Genomic DNA, 18,052 nt, shown 5'->3' on the forward strand with positions numbered 1-18,052 from the left:
ACACACTTCTATCAATTTATACTATTACAGTATTTTGAATTAGGTTTTATTTTTCATTTAAGAATTTAAACTTATTCCAGGTAGTTGCAAACATTTCTCATTTTTAAAGTTTCCACCTATTATTTATATTTTTAGTTTTTTTACAATTACAAAAAAAACCTATTTTTAATAGTTTTTTTCACTTGCAGTTAATAATGCAAATAAGGAGCTAGGATGCGGTTGATCATTCTTGTAAAATAGAGCTTTATTGTGCAAATGCATATTTCTTCTCAGCTTAATCTGGAAATAATTTAACATATTTTTTCATGTGATTGCGTATACTCTCAGCAATCTGGGCATCATTTTTCATTCTATTGTAGTAGTCCAGGAAGAGTCCGTCTGGATTTACCAGGTAGATGATGATGGTGTGGTCCACAATGTAATCCCCATCCTCATCTTTAGGACCAGCGCTGGCATAGACCCTATAATCCCGTCCTGCATGCTTCACTTCCTCCACAGTGCCCGTCAATCCAACCAGCCGTGGATGGAAATCCTTCACGTACTTGGCCATAGCAGCCACGTCATCTCTCTCAGGATCAACAGTGATAAAAAGTGGTTGGACAGGGGGCAGGCTAGGGTCTTTATCCAGAATACGCACCACATTGGTCATTTTATCCAGCTCGTCGGGGCAGATATCTGGGCAGTGGGTGAAGCCAAAGTACAAGAGAACCCAACGGCCCAGGAAGTCGCGTTTGGTCCTGCGCTGTCCTGTGTGATCCAAAAGATGGAAGTCTCCCTGTCCGACTGCCACTTTCCTCAACTGCTCCAGTCTCTGTGTCTGGATCCTCTGTTCTTTCTCCCGGTACACATACCACCAGGTACCAATAATACCACCTCCGAAAAGCAGTGTCACAACCAAACGTGTACGCAGCTTGATCCCTGCCAACGAGCCGGAGTTTGGAGTTTTAGAGGAGTCTTGAGAGTAAAAAGCTCTTTGTTCTCCAAATAAAGGTGGTAGACGGTAGTGTGGTGGAGGAAAACATTGAGCTGATGTTCTAAAGAGGGACTGATGGGTCTTTTTGAGAGCTCGACAGGATGGGGACAAGGCCTTCGGCATATGATGTGAAAGTTTAGTTATTTCTCTCGTTGTTGACCGCAGGATGCTCCATGACATCACATGCCATTTGAGTCCTCTGAGTCTCAACATCCTCAGAACAACTGATGGAGACAAAGAAAAATGAGTGGGGTGAGCTGAACACTCAAGGACAAATATGCTTGATGAACTACGATTTTAATCAAGGTTTTAAATCCTGGAGATCTGCCTTCCTACAGACCGACATGCTTTCATTTTCAAGTGAAAAGACCTTGATTATCTGGAACATCAGATGTTTATTTAGGGTTTGAACTAAACTCTGCAAGCAAATCTCCAGAAACAGGACTATAATAACACCCCTATACCCGTATGTATTATGAAAGAATATAAGATTGTACAAAACCCCATTGCAATCTCTTTATTCACCGTAGACACTGGAACAATGCTTAGTTATCTATCTGTGTAAGAACCAATAAATAAACAATTTTCGTCTTATTTTTTATAATACTGATAATTGCAGTTTATCTTTTTTTGTTATATTAAATAGACGGTATAAAAATAAACAAATAAAAACATCGAAGGATTTTAAACTCTCACTGAAATACACGTATTCCATGTCAATGACAATATTAGCAAGCTAGCTCTGTGAGAGAGAAAAAAGACTTTAAACCACTAGCTATCTTGGAAATACAGGACTCGTGTTATATAAGCAAAATCACGGTTAAAATACGTTTAAATGTTACAAACCCTACAGTTACAGTCGTCTGTCCTCACTACAAGATACAAGCTTGAGCTCCGCATGTGACAACCATAGGTGACAACATGTAGATTGTACAACATTCAAGCTGCGTGAGACTTGTGTTTCGAGGTCGCAGATTCATTTAAGGCATAAAACGTTGATCGCTTAATTTGATGTGATGTGAAAATTATTGCTGTAGATAAAATATAAATATTTTACATATTACATTATTTAGCAATAAGTATTAATATTTGTTACACACACACACACACACACACACACACACACACACACACACACACACACACACACACACACACACAATGATAGATTCGTCATTAAGAGGTGTTGCCGAAAAGCCACTACGCCCACTAGATGGCAGGTTGATAAAGTTGAATCTTTATTTTTTACAGTATATCTGAGATGAATAGTTGAGTAGAAATGTGTAAAATTTGAAAGGTTTATTTATTTATTATGGTATGGAAATTGTAGAGAATATACACTGCTTTACATCCAACACACAAGAAAAACAAACACAAATGGACTACATATTTTTCCTTGTGAATCTAAAAGTCGTTATATTATTTTACAGTTGAAACTGCGGATAGCAAGCTTAAGAGAATGGACCTACTTATCCTGGTAATAATCTGAGACCTTTCTCTGAGTAGTTGTTGTAATTTATACGAATGCTGGTTTTTGTTGTTGTTTTTTCTTCTTCATTTCAGACCTTAATCACATCGTTGTCAGAAAGCACAAAAGCAGATTCTCTAGAAAATGTAATTTTGCGTTTGTTCGTGTGTGAAGTTGAAGTGTGAATTAATTATTTAATTAAGCAAAGATTCATTAAATTGATGAAAAGTGATAGTAAAGGAATTTATAATGTTACAAAAGATTGCTTTTTCAATCATGAAAAAAATGTATCTCGGTTTCGGTAAAAAAAATATATTAGCCTAAGCAGCACATCTGTTTTCAACATTGATAATAGTAAAAAAATGTTTCTTGTGCACCCAATCAACATATAAGAAAGATTTCTTAAGCATCATGCGACACTGAAGATTAGAGTAAAGATGCTGAAAATTCAGTTTTTCCATCACAGGAAAGATTTTGATTTTAAAATATATTAAAATTATTATTCAATAAATTATAATATTACACATTTTTACTGTATTTTATATCAAATAAATGAAGCCTTGGTCAGCACAAGAGACTAAATCTTAGCAGTTCCAAACTTTTGAACAGTAGTGTATTGTGATGTGTCATGTAACCCAAGGTATTTTCTATTTAGGGTGTTTTTGTCTCTGATTAGATCGTATAGATCTCTACGTCAGAAATATCAGCTATGCTGGATCCTGTGAAAGATATCTGTTTTGTCTGGTGTCCAAAACCAGTAAAGCTGTCAACAGCAAGTATTTTCTAGTATCCAAAACTATTAACAGCCTATCAGCCTGAGAGTTGGACAGAGAAAACCAGGGAAGAGCAAAAGCAGGAGACAAAATAATGATGATAAAAACAACAGAATTTATTCAATAATCTTAGTTGCATGTGTTTCAATGCTCAGACTTCGTCTGACCAGTGCAAATCCAACAAGTGTTATTATACCAATGCACAAGCAATGGAAAATTACTGCTTCAAAACATCATTCTGAGACGTTAAAAACACTGAAATGGAGACATTCTCTTACTCATGAAGACAAACATCTAACAAAACATTTAACATATAAATCAAGTAATAATATAAATAAATTAAATGATAAACTACACAAATAAGTAATGATTATAAAATTCAATCACATAAAAACAAAAGAAAATAGAACAACAGAGATGTATGGTTGCTCTCTTAAAGTAACACACACACACCAGTTGCTACTGAGAATCCTTAGATTCTTCATCGGGTTTGGTCCTGCGCTGTCCTGTGTGATCCAACAAATGGAAGTCTCCCTGTCCGACAGCCTTTTTTTCCTCAACTGCTCCAGTCTCTGTGTCTGGATACTCTGTTCTTTCTCCCGGTACACATACCACCAGGTACCAATAATACTCTTCTAATAGTCTTCTTCAGGAGTCTTGAGAGTAAAAAGCTCTTTGTTCTCCAATTAATGGTGGTAGATGGTAATGTGGTGGAGGAAAACATTGAGCTGATGTTCTAAAGAGGGACTGATGGGTCTTTTTGAGAGCTCTACATGACGGGGACAAGGCCTTCGGCATATGATGTGAAAGTTTAGTTATTTCTCTCGTTGTTGATCGCAGGATGCTCCATGACATCACATGCCATTTGAGTCCTCTGAGTCTCAACATCCTCAGAACAACTGATGGAGACAAAGAAAAAAGAGTGGAGTGAGCTGAACACTCAAGGACAAATGTGCTTGATGAACTACGATTTTAATAAAGGTTCTAAATCCTGAAGATCTGCCTTCCCACTGACAAGCTTTCATTTTCAAGTGAAAAGACCTTGATTATCTGGAACAATGCATAGTTATCTATCTATACACGAACCAATAAATAAAGAATTCATAATTATACCTATCTCCTGTTGGTCCTCCACATCCTTCAAGTGCTGTGGGTTGTGATGAGGAGGCGCAGCGGATCGACCTCCTCAGCCCCATACGCAGCAGAGTGCGGTGAACTGTGTATTGCGACACATTCTTCACATTACCATCATTATACGTTTGTGTGACTTGTGCCACAGTATTCTTTCTGTTGTCTCGGACCAGATGGGTTAACCTTAGTTGCCCTCGTTCATCGATAAGCCTTGGGCGCCCAACACCCTGTCGCCGGCTAGTGGTTTGTCCCTCCTCGGACCACTGTTGGTATATTTTCACCACTGCTGACCGGGAGCAGTCCACAAGCTTTGCCGTTTCAGTAATACTCGTACCTAGTCGCCTTGCCATAACAATTTGGCCCTTTTCAAAGTCACTCAGATCTTTATTCTTGCCCATTTCTCCCAACACGTTTATTATATGCACGGTTAGCTACTACATTCAAACAAGCGGTGAAAGACTTGTGTTTCGAAGTCGCAGATTCAGCATAAAACGTTGATCGTGTAGAATTGCTGTAACTTGAAAAATTATCTAAAATAATAAATGTTTTACGTGTATTACTTAGTAATAAACATTAATATTTGTTACATACACACATTTGCAGATTCGTCTTTAAAAATGTTGCCGAAAAGCCTCTAGATGGCAGGTTGATAAATATGAGTGGGAATGTGTAAAATCGGAAAGGTTTAGAAATTGTATCGCATATACATAGTTTTTACGTCCAACACTCAAGGGAAGTAACTGTTAAATAAAATTAATCCAGAAATGGTGTTCCTGTTCATCATAGAAGATGCGTGTTAACGTAAATTTTTGCATTAATTATGCATAATGTATGCATGGTCGTGCCCCGAGCAGTGGAGCTCGAGTCGTATCCATAACAGCGGATTCAAACACAGTAGCTCGCCTCGCGCACGCTCCGTTGGAAACATGGACCCTTCACCAGCGTCCTACTACGGACCCCTGGATAAAAACAACCCTGTCCTGTCAGCATTTCAAAGTGACCTAAAAGAGTTTAAAGCGCATATAAAGAAACTTTTAGGCACTCCGAACTACGACAACCTATCCTACTCCAGGGGGTAAGAGACAAACAAGACAAAAGGAGCTAAAGCCTTTAACAAAAAATAATGTCATTGGTGTTTTGTATTATGTTTTATATTATTTTATTGACGTTTAAGTATAATTAATGTACTTTGTTAACTGACAGGTCCATAAAACTGTTTGAAACATGGAACAAGTATAGATCTCGCCTTCCTCCATGTTATTTCGAAGAGCACCTGTTGCAAACAGCTGATTTCCTCCTTGACACTAAGGTAATGACAACTGTATTTTTATTTTTACCCTTTTTTTTTTGCCACAGTTACTTCAAAATGTATTTAGCTAATTCCTTCCATTTTCATTCATCAATATAATGTTTTCTTTATATATACTCTTTATCATTTCTTATAAGCTATACAGGCTTGCTCTCTGGCAAGGGTACAGACTCTATCTGCAGCAGTTTTGCACACTAAGCCTGGAAAGCATAAGAGATGTGGAGCACTTCAAGCAGTCCTTCTTCTCAGATGGCTTTGGTTCAAAGAGAGCCGAACTTACGGTTAGAGATCCTTCCTGAAGTACATTTAGCTGTTTTCAATATAAATGTTAGTTTCTTTAATAAATTGTGTGGTTTGATTCATAATGAATGAACTTTGATCCGTGTGTCTGTTAGTTCCGTGCTCTTGAGGGAGAATGCAAATGCATCTTCTATTTGGAGAGAGAGAAAAGTGCACTGCCAGACCAGGGTGGGCTTCAAAAGTTGCTGAGCATCTTGGGATTTCTGCGCATTCTGATGCAGGCTGTTCTGCCTGATGAAAGTTTATGCTGGATCCTGTACAATGGTACCTTCAGCAGCAATATGTCTGGGTGCTGTACATATCACACTGACAATACGTGGTGATGTGACTTGTTTTCTATATTTCCTCAGGCTCGTTACACATGTATAACATATGCAGGTTCCTGATGTCAGCAGGCCATGCTTCACAGGTTCTCAAAAACAGTTTTACATGTTTTGTAACACTTTTAAGTATAACAGTACTATTTACAAAAAAATATATTTCAAATAAATGCTGTTCTTTTGAACTTTCTATTCATCAAAGAATCATGAATAAAAGCAGCACCACTGTTTTCAACACTGATAATAATAAGAAATGTTTTTTTGAGCAGCAAATCGGCATATTTGAATGATTTCTGAAGTATCTCGTGACTGAAGACTGAAAAAATTGTCATCACAGGAATAAATCACATTAAAAATTATTATTTTTTAAATAGAAAACAGTTATTTTAAATTATAATAATATTTCACAATAAGCAGCCTTGGTAAGTTTTTGAAAAACATTTTGAAAAATCGTACCGACCCCAAACTTTAAAATGACAGTGTACCTAAACCTTATTAATATTTCAAGATTAACAGATGACCACACTAGTCTAATTTTGTTTACCTCAGGTTGTTATACAATACAAATAAACAGAAATATAGAAAAAAGAAAAAGGGGAAAAGAGTAAAAAATGCAAATAATAATAAGTGTGTTAGTGAATATGTATAAAGCAAATCAACATACTTTCTTAAAAATGTAATTGACAACATGTATTACATTTCTGTGAATCTAGTCCCTTTTTTTTGGTTTTCGTTCAGGTTTTAGAGTACTTACTATGGGCATGCACATGTCTAGAGACTTCTGTTCCTCTGCTGACGGCCAACTTCCTGCCATGGAGGTCCACACTTTGCTGTGCTGTGTGTGAATGTTACTTTCATGACTGTGCTTCAGTTCAGGCAGAGGTGGGTTTCACGCAAAAACTGTGTCTAAAGTTGCTCGATAAATCATCTTATAGCTTTATGATGGATATCAGAGACCACATAGGCATTCTGTCATTCTTGCCTCTTGTTGTGCCTGGCGTTAGGTGTTTGCGCGCCGAGCCCTTGGCAAGATCAGCGAACTGGCCAAGCTGGAGGAGATTACTGGCTCCCAAGTGTCATTTGAGACCCAGCAAGCTTATAAGGAGGCCACAATAAAAGTGAGAACTGTAGCCTAAATGAAACATGCTGTTGTTTTTATAGTTCTTGTATTTTAACTACTATATTTTCATGCCTGTCTTGAATCATGTTATTGCTTCATTGACGGAGAGAAGCTTGCAGTGATGGTGTTTAAGCGTTCAGTGTACGAACCCCGCAGGAAACCGAAAGGCCTCTTCAAACCCAAACAGAAGAACAATTTGAAAGTGCTACAGCTAGTGAGTATTCACTTTAATGAGGTACGATGCCTCTTTTCCCTAGTTCTTTTCTAATATCTATTCTATCTGTTTCCCTTATTTCTCTCTGCAGACTCCATGGCCTCGCACGCCAACTGAGCGTATCCTGATGGAGATGTTTGAGGGAAATGCTGCTCGGTTTCTGGCTGTGCTGGAAGCTCTGCATGACAGCTCTGTTAGGCCCCTGCAGACCGGCATGCCTGAAGAATTCGAGGTCCAGGATGTAGTACTGGAGCTAATTTTGGCTGGCATTAGCTTGTTGTCCGGTAAACTTTTTCATCCTCTCTGCCCATATGCAACTAAATATCAATTGTAGAGTGTAAATATCCCTTTTTTTATGCAGCATTTGGTGATACTGAACACACTTTTGATGAGAGCATGCCTCCCTCTGTGAATGCAGTCACTCCTACCTCCTCTCTCTTTGACACGGCTGTCGCTGGTGAGTCCTTGAATTTAACTGGCCATTTATTTTACTTCGCTCTAATTTGTGTTTGCTCAGGGTCTCTATTTTGTGTCTCACAGGAAATAGTAAGATCGCAGTAGATGCTGCGGTGAAGTTTGTTAAGCAGCTCTTCAGATATGAACAGTGGAGCACGTTCAGCTCGCTCTCTTCTGCACTTATGTCAGCGCTAGCTGTGAGTACATCTGTGATACGGCTTAAAAAAGCCCGCCAGACTGCTTTATTTAGTCTCTTTCTTGGTCTGTTCACAGAACATGGAGGGCTGCCCGTTTAGGAAGTATGAGCTGGAACTGAGGCTTTTGGAGGCTGTGGAGCGTTTGTTGTCCACTCAAAGAGTTAAAACCACCATGAAAGATGCTGCTTTTGATGGTCAAGCTGGTACTAATCAAGAATTTTATGATTTCACTCATAGCAATAATCAAATAATCGAGATTTGTATTAATTAATTGATTAATTGATTAAATTTTTTTCAGTTATTTTTTATGTACTTTAATTTAAATAAAAAAATGTGTCAAAAAAATGTGGGTTATATATAGGGATAAACCGATATGAAAATTTTGGCCGATACCGATAACTGATAATTCTTTATATTTGAAAGCCGATAACCAATCTATTGGCCGATAAATCGAAAACCAAATTTATATATAATTTTGAGAGCCTGATTACAGAAAACAAAAGTCTCACCATTAAAATCCATGTAACAAGCACACAATTATAATGCTCTTATTATAATTTTATGTAGCATATATGACAGACTTCCATTGGACATATTACACATATTTTTCTTTGTGAAGTTATTTCAATCATGTTTCAATCAAATCAAAACCATCTTGGCGAACTTCACCATCTGAAGTGTCCCATCTGAAGAAAATAATTCATGATTTATCGGCTTTAATATATCGTCCAAATTTTCTTATCGGGCCAATAACGATAACATTAAAAATTAACATACTGTATATCAGCCGATACCGATATGGTGGCTGATATATTGTGCATCCCTAGTTATGTAAAAATCTTTATTTTAATTTAAAATAAACATAATCCCTCTTTTTTTGTTTTATTCCATTACAGACAAGAATATTGGGCCAGCAATCATGACAGATGAATTTTTCAATCTTATTCAGACACTTCATACTTGTGTCTGCAGGACAGACAAGGTCAGATCTTTCTCTCACACTGTCTGAAGACGTCATGGAGCTGTCATTGGTTACCTGATGTTGTGTATGTGTGTGCAAACAGGATATCCAGCCAGATGCAGATTTGGTGTTGGACATCGTGCTCTTCTTTTGGGCTAAATGCAAAACAGTTTTTCAAAGAGCGCAGATGAGGCTCTATGACCCTGTGCACTACCGGGGAAGGATGGCAAACCAAGACCAGGTTATTATTCCAATAAACATTAAATCTAAAATGATTATTATGAGCGACTTGATTGCTTTGACATGATTGCTTTGTAAATTTTAAAAAGCATTCATTTAGCTGCTGCTTTGTAATCAGTTGCTGAATCCAAAACATGTAAGTTTTTTGGGGGTTTTTTTGTATTGTTTTGTTCTGTAGTGGATAGAGACCCTGCTCTTGCTGTGTGAAGTGGCCCATGAGCACCAGCTGGCTGAAGTAGACTTCTTATTAGTGGCTGAAATGACTCTCAGAATTGCCATGGTGTTGGAAAGCAGCATGGATGCCCCGCAGTCCGGGAGAAAAACAGGTACTATTGCTGCGTTCCATTTACCTCAGAAGACGGATGATGGGGTTGGGAATGGCGTGACACCCAAGTTGACCGTGTTCTAGCACACAGGTCGGAAAACTAAGATGGCCACGTCCAGACATACCTTTGTTGTGCTTGCTTTTTTGGAATACATAAAAAATAGGTATTTTGCACAGATAATGCCAAAGTATCTTGTCCACAAATAGAGGTTGGATAGTACTGTGTGCACCACTGAGTTTAATGAGACACAGACAAACAGAAGTGCTATAAACAACATATTACTACTGTTTCACTACGGTTGATGCACTGAGCAGCCATATTGGATTCTAAAGTCGGGTTGTTGCTGTTTCCCCGAGTTTCCCAGTCACATCTCCGACTTGAGGGGGTATTTCAGTTAAAAGTTCCTACTGGGGACTAGGGATTTTCCACTTCAGTGGGCAAATGGAACAAATATGTGCCACAATTAAGTTTCACACAACCCCGGTCTATACAATTTTTTTTGACTATTACGGCAGACATTGTAAACATGACACTGGTATTTATGGTAATACATATATTAAAGTAATGGCTGCTGAAAATTCAGCTTTGACATCACAAGTATAAATGACATTTAATTTTTTTTTTGAAATGGTCATAATATTTCTAAATATTTCTAAAATATATTCTATAATATCTTTTGAATCAAATAAATACAGCCTTATTGAGCATGACAGACCTCGTTGAAAAACTTGTATTGTGTATTTTGCACTTTTAGTTATATATTTAATATATATTTTTTCCCTTGTGTTTTTTTCTGTAGACTCCACTGTAGATAGTGAAGAGTCCATCCCTGTTAGAAAATCTGCAAGCTCCTTGTTCATGGTATGTTGTCCTACAAAGTAGAAATAGAAGATAAAACTCTACTTAAAGTTTATAAGCGGTTCAGCATCATTAGATTCAACATTTAGAACAATTTAAACAAGTAAAAATACCTTAGAATCTGAGAATGCCATTTAAACCAACACAGTCTCATGCAGTTTTATGGAATTGAGTCAGGTTTTGACCATAATAAAACTTTATTTTAAACATGTCTGCAGATGTCCCGAACTGAACAGCTGCAAACTGCATTGGATTTGGTGGAACGAGGTGTGGATTGTGTGTCCAGAGGCAGGGCCAGGTCACTTAATGGGGGTTCTGCTGTCTTTGACAAGTTGTTTATGCAGGCACGAACTAAGTTTTACTTCCTACAACACAAGCTCTGTTACTTCCTGTTACTTTATATACAGCAAGCATGCTTAAGAAAATGTGATTGCTGTCTTAACCACAGAAGTTTGGAGATTACAAGAGTTCAAAGAGCAACAGAGTCCCAGAGAGCAGCAGTATCACTGACCTTACTGCCCTTTCCATGGATTTACACCTAGAGCTAATGGTCATTCAGCACAGACTCACTCTCAAACTATCTGACTCCTGGCCAGGTCAGAGAGATGTGCAATCTTTCAACATTTGTGTAAATTACATTTAAGCGTGTCACTGAATGCATCGTATTTGTTCTCCTCAGAAGAGATCAGTTTGACGGAGAGTAAGAAGTCACATACTAATCGAGTGCAGACCTCAGAAACAAACAGACCTATAGAAGGTGAGTTTCAAAACAGAGTAACATGAACAAAACTGGGTTACATATGGTAACCCTCGTTCCCTGAAGGAGGGAACGGAGACGCCACGTCGAGACCGACGAATAGGTATCTTGCTAGAGAGGCATATCTACTATGAGTGAAACTAAACGAGCCAATGCACATTGGCGTGCAGTCATTTGCATCAGCAGTTCAGCCACACAGCGTTATGGAGTTATGTGGAGATATACATATGGACTAACCCGAAAATTGTACTGCATATAACGTACTGGGTAACTTAGCCCAAAGGAAAGACACAGGCTTCCGTTTAGGAGCAGCCATGGAAGAAGTACACATATGGGATCCTCGCAGGGTCACACATATGGGACCCAGCCCAGACCCGGTTCTCAAGGATTCAATGGATAAAGGCCTGGCGCCGGACGCTCCGCCATGTCCGGGCCGAGGGTGTTGGAGGACTTAACAGGTTTTTCACTCTGGAGCAATAAGGGTGCACAGTAGGGTGTAGCAAGCCGACAGAGCAGGGCCTCTCAGAGCTTCTACCCGTCTAGGGTGAGAACATAGGAGGACCCTTTTCGGCTCGTTAAAGACCACTCTAGCTGCGGCATTTTGGATCAGTTGCAGAGGTTTGACTGTGCAAGCTGGAAGACCAGCCAGAAGAGCGTTACAATAGTCCAGTCTGGATAAAACTAGCGCTTGGACAAGGAGTTGAGTAGCATGTTCTGATAGGAAGGGCCTGATCCTCCTAATGTTGTACAAGGCAAATCTACATGACCGGGCGGTTCTAGCAATGTGGTCTGTGAAGCACTCGAAGTAGATTGGCCTCTCTAGCAAGATTCCTTTTCGTCTGTCTCGACGTGGCGTCAATAATTTTGACTGAAGAGGAACAGTATGTCAGTTTTACCCAGATTTACTCCTTAACAGATTCTATGGAACTTGAAAAAATCAAGAAGAATAAGATCTCTAAGAGTGTTTTCCTGGCGCAGAAGGCCTTATTGGCATTCAGGAAGGACCAGACTAGTCGAGAGACCAAGAAAATACTTGAGGTCAGTATTTGATGTCAACTCCAAACATTTAGTTCCACATCCCATCATGCTGCTGGTTTTGATTTTCAGATAACATGATCTAAACTTTCTCTTTTTCTCTCCAGGAGGCCATAACGCTGATGGAGAAAGCCGAGCTGGAAGAGAAGAAGCTGGTTAGTTGTACATTTCCTTCAGAGAACAGTTTAGGACTGGCAGAGAAGAGACAGCCACCACCAACCCCAATACTCCTGACACGATCTAACTGCTCCATGATCTTCACACCTGCGCCATACGCACTGGAAGAGGAGGTTGTCACGTCTTCTCTATAAACATAATTCTGAAATCAGTCAATGGCTCTTTGGATTTATTCACTGTGATATTCATGTGTAAATGCTGAAAAACATCAATTAACTTTGATCCTGATCTAGGTTAGCTGGTATTGTATTTATGGAAGAGATGCAGAGGGTATCAACCTAAAAGTACGACTTAAAGACTGCTACCTATGTGGGACTGGAGAAATGGTAGGGTGAATGCACACTGCTGATCACAAATGATCACGAACTTAACTTTTTAATGTCTGTATTGTTCATTCATACTCAGTAACTGAAATGAAATTTGTGTTTCAATCAGATACCTGCCAAAGGTGAATGTTTACTTCACGTAAGCGGGTTGAAACCTGATAAGAAGTACATTTTTGCAGTGGGTGCTTTTGATGCTCAAGGCAAAATGGTGGGCGGAGCCATTGGAGAGACCACCAGGCCTCTACTGGCCTCTCTGCCTCTACCACTGTTAACAACCTGGGCCCACATAGCTCAGGTACGTGGATCGGAATTTTTTGTGTGTCTCCCAAAACATCCATCCACATTCCTTAATGCCAGATTTTATGTTGTTTAGGTGGCTTATCAGACAGGACTCCACAGCCTTGCCAAAAGAGCTTGTAATGAGCTATGGAGCCACTTTACCCTTCCTTCAAGCTCAAATCCTGAGGTTCCAGAGCCGGAACAAGAAGCCAGTCTTGAAAGGCTGGCTCAAACAAGGTAGAAAAATAGCCTGTTTCTCTTGAGAATTTATTTTGAGAATAAATTAATATTAATTATTATTTGTGAAGGTCTTGAAAAAGTCGTAATAATATAATGTAATATAATATAATGTGTCTTATTGTATATCTGTTCCATTTGTGTTCTATTTTTCCTTCATGCAGGCTCCGCCCAGAGACCCTACAGTTTTCTTCTCCTCTCCTACAGCAGCTGTTTTTCTCCACTATTTTCATCCAGACAGATATTCACATCCAAGAGGGGGCACTATTCTGTGACAGTCTCTGTGATGGGGGGCCTTTGATCTGGGGCCAGGTTAGTGTCTACAAAGGGAAATTTACCTTAAAATTGGTTATATAAATCATCATAACTGATAATGCAGCCTAGTTTTTCTCAAGTAATTCACCCTTGTCCTTATAAATCTGTTCTGTCGGCACATCCATCACAGGAGGCCAGGCTTGCTGAGTGTGAACGGATGCTGGTGGCCATTGATCTTGCTCTGCACCTCAATGACAGCGCTGGCACCCTGCAGGCTGTAGTAAACTGTTACGGCCTTCTCGCTCCATTAATCTTCAATCAGATCCCTTCAGAGCCTGTCATTGAGGTCACTACTTTTAGAAATGTGCTTGATAATACTTATATGTCAGTGCTAGCTTGTCTTGAATCTTTGTTTAGGTTTAGGGGGAACATTTTATTAGAAGATCCATAATTTCATTATTAAATCAGCTGTTTATATGATGGCTTTGCCAAAGCAAAGGTGAATTTAGATTCTTCTGTGTGTTTCAGGTGCTTCTGAAGTGCTTTTCAGTACTGCTGGAGATTCCAGAAGTCCTTAAGCAGAAACGCCCTGCTGCCACCACTGAGTCCCTGCAGCACATGGTTGCCTGTATGACATATTATTTAGCCAAGGTGGTAATAACATATAACAAACTACTCACCGGTTAAGAAATAATATAATATAATCTTTAGATTGAAGTGTTTTTAAGATTGTGAGAAACACATTTATTTGTGTCTAAACTATTTCATCCAGCATCCTGTAGATTTCACTTTTGAAATGATTGTGTTTGCATGTGTTATATGTGTATGATGCATTTCTGTGTGTTTTTAGAGCTTGCGCTCCACTCAGGAGAGTGGCATGGCATCATCTGTGTTTGAGTCGGGAAAGAAACTACTTCAGGAAATCACTAAGCCCCCTCTGCAACCCGCCAAACAAACATCAATGGAGCAGGATGAGGTATGGGATTTGCCTTGTTTATCATAGATAAACTACGTCTCATCCGTCCTTCGGATGAGAAGTAAAACCGCGGTCCTGACTCTCTGTGGTCATTAAAAATCCCATGGCACTTCTCGTAAAGAGTAGGGGTGTAACCCCGGTGTCCTTGTCACATTACACCTATTGGCTCTATCACTCTCTCTCCTCTCCACCTATATCTGGTGTGTGGTGAGCGCACTGGCGCCGTTGTACTGTGGCTTCTGTGGATTCTGGACACTGGTGGTGGTTGAGGAGAGATCCCCTGACATGATTGTACAGCGCTTTGGGTGTACAGTAGTACATATGAAAGCGCTATATAAATGCCTCATTCATTCATTCATAGACCCTTTGGGATAGTATGCCACATATTCTATCTGCGCTACATTCATAAGTACTAATGACTGTGTGTGTGTTTGATTTCCAGAAGAAGACAGCTCCCACGTATGATGAGGATCCCAGTGAACAGCTAAAGATTTTAGAGGCCATTGTCATGAAAAACATGCAAGCAAAAACATTAGGAAACTATGGTGTCACTTCCTGTAACAAAACAGGTACATGTTTTTCATGTATCTCAGATCAGAATGGCAGTATATACATTTTTGCCATATAAAGAACTTGTTTTGTAATTTTAGTTTGTTGTGGCCTTTGTTGCAGGGTCTCATGGATGTGAGCTCACTGGACAGGAAGACCCTGTCATACTCTACATGGTGATTGAAAACAGCCCCCTCCAGCATGCCTTTAAAGAGGGTATAACGCAAACAACACATACTAAAGAAAATCTGATTCATTGAATGAGCTATCATACACTCATTTTCTGTATTTGTGTGTGTGTTTGATTCAGTGATGAAGTTCAAGGAAAAGTCTTGTTTTTTGGAGTTTGTTGTGCACTTGCTCCAGAAAGCCCTGCTAGAAGATGAGCTGGATCTGGTGTTGCGGTGGGAGCAGAACATCTTGAACTGGCTCAGCAGGTGAGTGTGTTTCTGTTTGGGTCCATGTTTGCAATGTGTGTTGGTGTTTTGTCTTACATTTCTTTGCTGTCTGTAATATTGCTAGACGTGACGATGCTCTGTTCGTGCTAAAGAAACACCCGGGTGAACCAGGAGAGGAGTGTAAAGAGTTCACAACCTCTGTGATAGAGTACAACACAGAGGTAAGCTTCTGTTACTTAAAATGCAGCAACACACTACTTATCTCTTTCAGTTTGTAAATGCCATTTAACTACATTTCAGAAACGAAAAGGTGGCACCTTTTGGGGTAACAGGAAGTTGCTACAGAAAAGACTACTGATTGCATTCAAGAGCCAGAACTCTGAAAGGTAAAGCAATATTCGGCCCAGCTTGCACAATATTGAAACATTCCATATTTAAAATGTATTTTTAAAGTGTACACTATTTTTTTTTTTAAGTAAGTCTCTTATGCTCACCAAGGTTGCATTTATTTGATTAAAAATACAGTCAAAATTTGTTATATTTTATTATATATTTTTTACTTTGATAAATAGAATGATTTTTATTTAAAATAGAAATCGTTGGTGACAATGTAACATTTTTACCAATGTAATGCATCCTTGCTGAATAAATGTTTTATTTTCTTTACAAAATCTTACTGACCCCAAACATTTGAATGGTAGTATACATGATTACATATTTCACACTTTGTCTGTATTTGCTTTTGTGTCTCTCAGAGAGGTCAAAGCTGTGGACATCCTGCTAAATCAGCTTGCTGCTCTTATCAGAAGATATAAGCGCCTTTGGAAGCTGAGGCGGATGCGCTCTGAGGATTCGCTGTGGCGTTGCCATGTCAATCTGAGCCTGGCTCGTGTGCACCTAGGCATGCTGAGGAAGAATCTTGGACCACCTCCCCAGCTCTGGTATGCAGATCCAACAGAAAAACTGTGAATAATGCCAATGTCTGGGTCTTCGTCTTTACTCTGAATATCAAGTCTATTTTATATGTCCTGTTAAAAACCCTTATATTATTGGTTTCTCTGAACATACTCGATTGAAACTTGAGCTTTTTTCTATCTGTTCCAGTTTTAGTCATCTATCGCAGTCTTTCTTCTCTCTCGCTCATTGTGGAATGCTGATTATGTGGAAGAACGTTTCACTGCAAATCAGGCCACCTGAATTGACTCTTCCATGTCCCAAATCTGTACCTCGTCCTGGATCCCGTGGTAACAAAAGAAAATTGAAACGCAAAGTTAAACACACTAATCAAGGTGGGTTAAAGTCTCTTTAGCATGACAGCTGAATCTACACTACCGGTCAAAAGTTTGGGGTTGGTTAGATATTTTGAAAGATGTTTTGAAAAGACTCTTCTCATTTATTTGACCAACAATACAGTAAAAGTTTAAAAATATTTAAATTTGAAATAACTTTTTAAAGATGAGACTGAACACTGGAGTAATGATGCTGAAAATTCAGCTTTGCGTCACAGGATTGACATTTTAAATGACATATACCGGTATATATACTTTTTTTTTTTTTATGAATAGATTTGACTAGATTTTGATTAATAAAAAAAGTTTAAAAGAATCGTATTTATTTGCAATAGAAATCTTTGTAACATTATATATGTCTTAACTGTCATTTTTGTATTAATTTCTTTAAAAAAATCTTACTGACCCCAAACTTTTGAATGGTAGTGTAGATCATTACATGTAGATGCAGTGAATGATTGTCATACCTTTCTCTACATTTTCAACAGCACCAAACACCAGTGATGAGGAGCTGAACTCTACAGAGAGTGAAGTAGAAGGTGAAGTGGACTCTACATTTCGGCACACCCACAACCCTGAAGCTGATGACGCTCCTACTGGTCAAGCCACCTTTCATTTACTTGACACACTTGACAAAGCCTCTATATACTTGCGCAGAGCTATGGTAAATGCAGTTTCATTTTAATAGGTCTAATTTGATGCACTTTTTTTTGTGTGATTTTATCAACGGCATCTCCCATTTTTTAACATCAGGTGCTAGCACATCGCTGGAGTCACTGGACAACTTTACAGTGGGTGTGTCGGACTCTGTGGGACCAAACCAGCACACTTGCCCTGATGATAGAGCGAGCCCAAGGCCCTGATGCCCATGCCAGACAGCTGACGATAGAGCAGCTCTATACAGTGATCACTCCTCTACTTGTACTGGCCTCAGATCTTCTTATGGACATGATGGAGAAGCTTAAGGTTAATACACATCACCTCTGAAACAGTGGCTTTTTGACTTTTTGCCCACTGTCCAAGGCCCCCTACATAATATAATATTAACTATATAAAATCTAGGAGTGTCAGTATAGGTACATTAATTAACCACAATGCATTTTTTTTAGCATTTTAATTTAGTTAGAT

The 18,052-nt window shown here is 38.9% G+C and overlaps 2 protein-coding genes across 3 annotated transcripts in view; one reads left to right on the forward strand and one right to left on the reverse strand.

Moving 5' to 3' along the window:
• Nucleotides 1–223: 223 nt before the first annotated feature.
• On the reverse strand, nucleotides 224–1,929 carry sco2 (synthesis of cytochrome C oxidase 2). 2 transcript variants are annotated; one of them, XM_084408213.1, is made up of 2 exons: nucleotides 1,820–1,929; nucleotides 224–1,197 (listed from the first exon to the last, which is right to left on the reverse strand). In XM_084408213.1, exon 2 carries the CDS (start codon nucleotides 1,184–1,186, stop codon nucleotides 275–277), a length of 912 nt encoding a protein of 303 aa, XP_084264339.1. In that variant the 5' UTR covers nucleotides 1,187–1,197; nucleotides 1,820–1,929; the 3' UTR covers nucleotides 224–274. The 2 variants fall into 2 exon arrangements, with proteins under 2 accessions (XP_084264339.1, XP_084264338.1); XM_084408212.1 differs by having other exon boundaries at nucleotides 1,825–1,918.
• Nucleotides 1,930–5,271: 3,342 nt separating this feature from the next.
• The window catches only part of cfap54 (cilia and flagella associated 54), a gene marked incomplete at its 5' end in the record, with an annotated part of 36,462 nt that continues 23,681 nt past the window's right edge, over nucleotides 5,272–18,052 (forward strand). The window contains 37 exons of the mRNA XM_084407575.1: nucleotides 5,272–5,420; nucleotides 5,549–5,654; nucleotides 5,792–5,935; nucleotides 6,050–6,218; nucleotides 6,305–6,363; nucleotides 7,013–7,156; nucleotides 7,279–7,392; nucleotides 7,507–7,608; nucleotides 7,700–7,892; nucleotides 7,970–8,065; nucleotides 8,149–8,261; nucleotides 8,338–8,455; nucleotides 9,158–9,243; nucleotides 9,326–9,463; nucleotides 9,641–9,788; nucleotides 10,588–10,649; nucleotides 10,865–10,990; nucleotides 11,095–11,242; nucleotides 11,326–11,403; nucleotides 12,320–12,441; nucleotides 12,546–12,728; nucleotides 12,849–12,941; nucleotides 13,051–13,236; nucleotides 13,315–13,457; nucleotides 13,622–13,769; nucleotides 13,903–14,058; nucleotides 14,241–14,363; nucleotides 14,563–14,688; nucleotides 15,131–15,257; nucleotides 15,361–15,453; nucleotides 15,548–15,674; nucleotides 15,760–15,856; nucleotides 15,936–16,021; nucleotides 16,391–16,576; nucleotides 16,740–16,924; nucleotides 17,413–17,588; nucleotides 17,678–17,890. Of these exons, the coding sequence (XP_084263701.1) occupies nucleotides 5,272–5,420; nucleotides 5,549–5,654; nucleotides 5,792–5,935; nucleotides 6,050–6,218; nucleotides 6,305–6,363; nucleotides 7,013–7,156; nucleotides 7,279–7,392; nucleotides 7,507–7,608; nucleotides 7,700–7,892; nucleotides 7,970–8,065; nucleotides 8,149–8,261; nucleotides 8,338–8,455; nucleotides 9,158–9,243; nucleotides 9,326–9,463; nucleotides 9,641–9,788; nucleotides 10,588–10,649; nucleotides 10,865–10,990; nucleotides 11,095–11,242; nucleotides 11,326–11,403; nucleotides 12,320–12,441; nucleotides 12,546–12,728; nucleotides 12,849–12,941; nucleotides 13,051–13,236; nucleotides 13,315–13,457; nucleotides 13,622–13,769; nucleotides 13,903–14,058; nucleotides 14,241–14,363; nucleotides 14,563–14,688; nucleotides 15,131–15,257; nucleotides 15,361–15,453; nucleotides 15,548–15,674; nucleotides 15,760–15,856; nucleotides 15,936–16,021; nucleotides 16,391–16,576; nucleotides 16,740–16,924; nucleotides 17,413–17,588; nucleotides 17,678–17,890 (4,863 nt within the window). The remainder of the gene's footprint in view (nucleotides 5,421–5,548; nucleotides 5,655–5,791; nucleotides 5,936–6,049; nucleotides 6,219–6,304; nucleotides 6,364–7,012; nucleotides 7,157–7,278; nucleotides 7,393–7,506; nucleotides 7,609–7,699; nucleotides 7,893–7,969; nucleotides 8,066–8,148; nucleotides 8,262–8,337; nucleotides 8,456–9,157; nucleotides 9,244–9,325; nucleotides 9,464–9,640; nucleotides 9,789–10,587; nucleotides 10,650–10,864; nucleotides 10,991–11,094; nucleotides 11,243–11,325; nucleotides 11,404–12,319; nucleotides 12,442–12,545; nucleotides 12,729–12,848; nucleotides 12,942–13,050; nucleotides 13,237–13,314; nucleotides 13,458–13,621; nucleotides 13,770–13,902; nucleotides 14,059–14,240; nucleotides 14,364–14,562; nucleotides 14,689–15,130; nucleotides 15,258–15,360; nucleotides 15,454–15,547; nucleotides 15,675–15,759; nucleotides 15,857–15,935; nucleotides 16,022–16,390; nucleotides 16,577–16,739; nucleotides 16,925–17,412; nucleotides 17,589–17,677; nucleotides 17,891–18,052) is intronic.

The sequence above is a fragment of the Rutilus rutilus genome (genome assembly GCF_951802725.1).
Source record: "Rutilus rutilus genome assembly, chromosome: 4".
Taxonomy (NCBI): Eukaryota; Metazoa; Chordata; class Actinopteri; order Cypriniformes; family Leuciscidae; genus Rutilus; species Rutilus rutilus.

Excerpts from the sequence above, each read along its gene's own strand:
- sco2 (XM_084408212.1), bottom strand. The coding sequence starts at position 1,912 with ATGTTGTACAATCTACATGTTGTCACCTATGGTTGTCACATGCGGAGC. Across the intron at positions 1,198-1,824 it reads GAGGACAGACGACTGTAACT|TTGTTCTGAGGATGTTGAGA; the intron begins GTAGGGTTTGTA and ends TGTCTCCATCAG.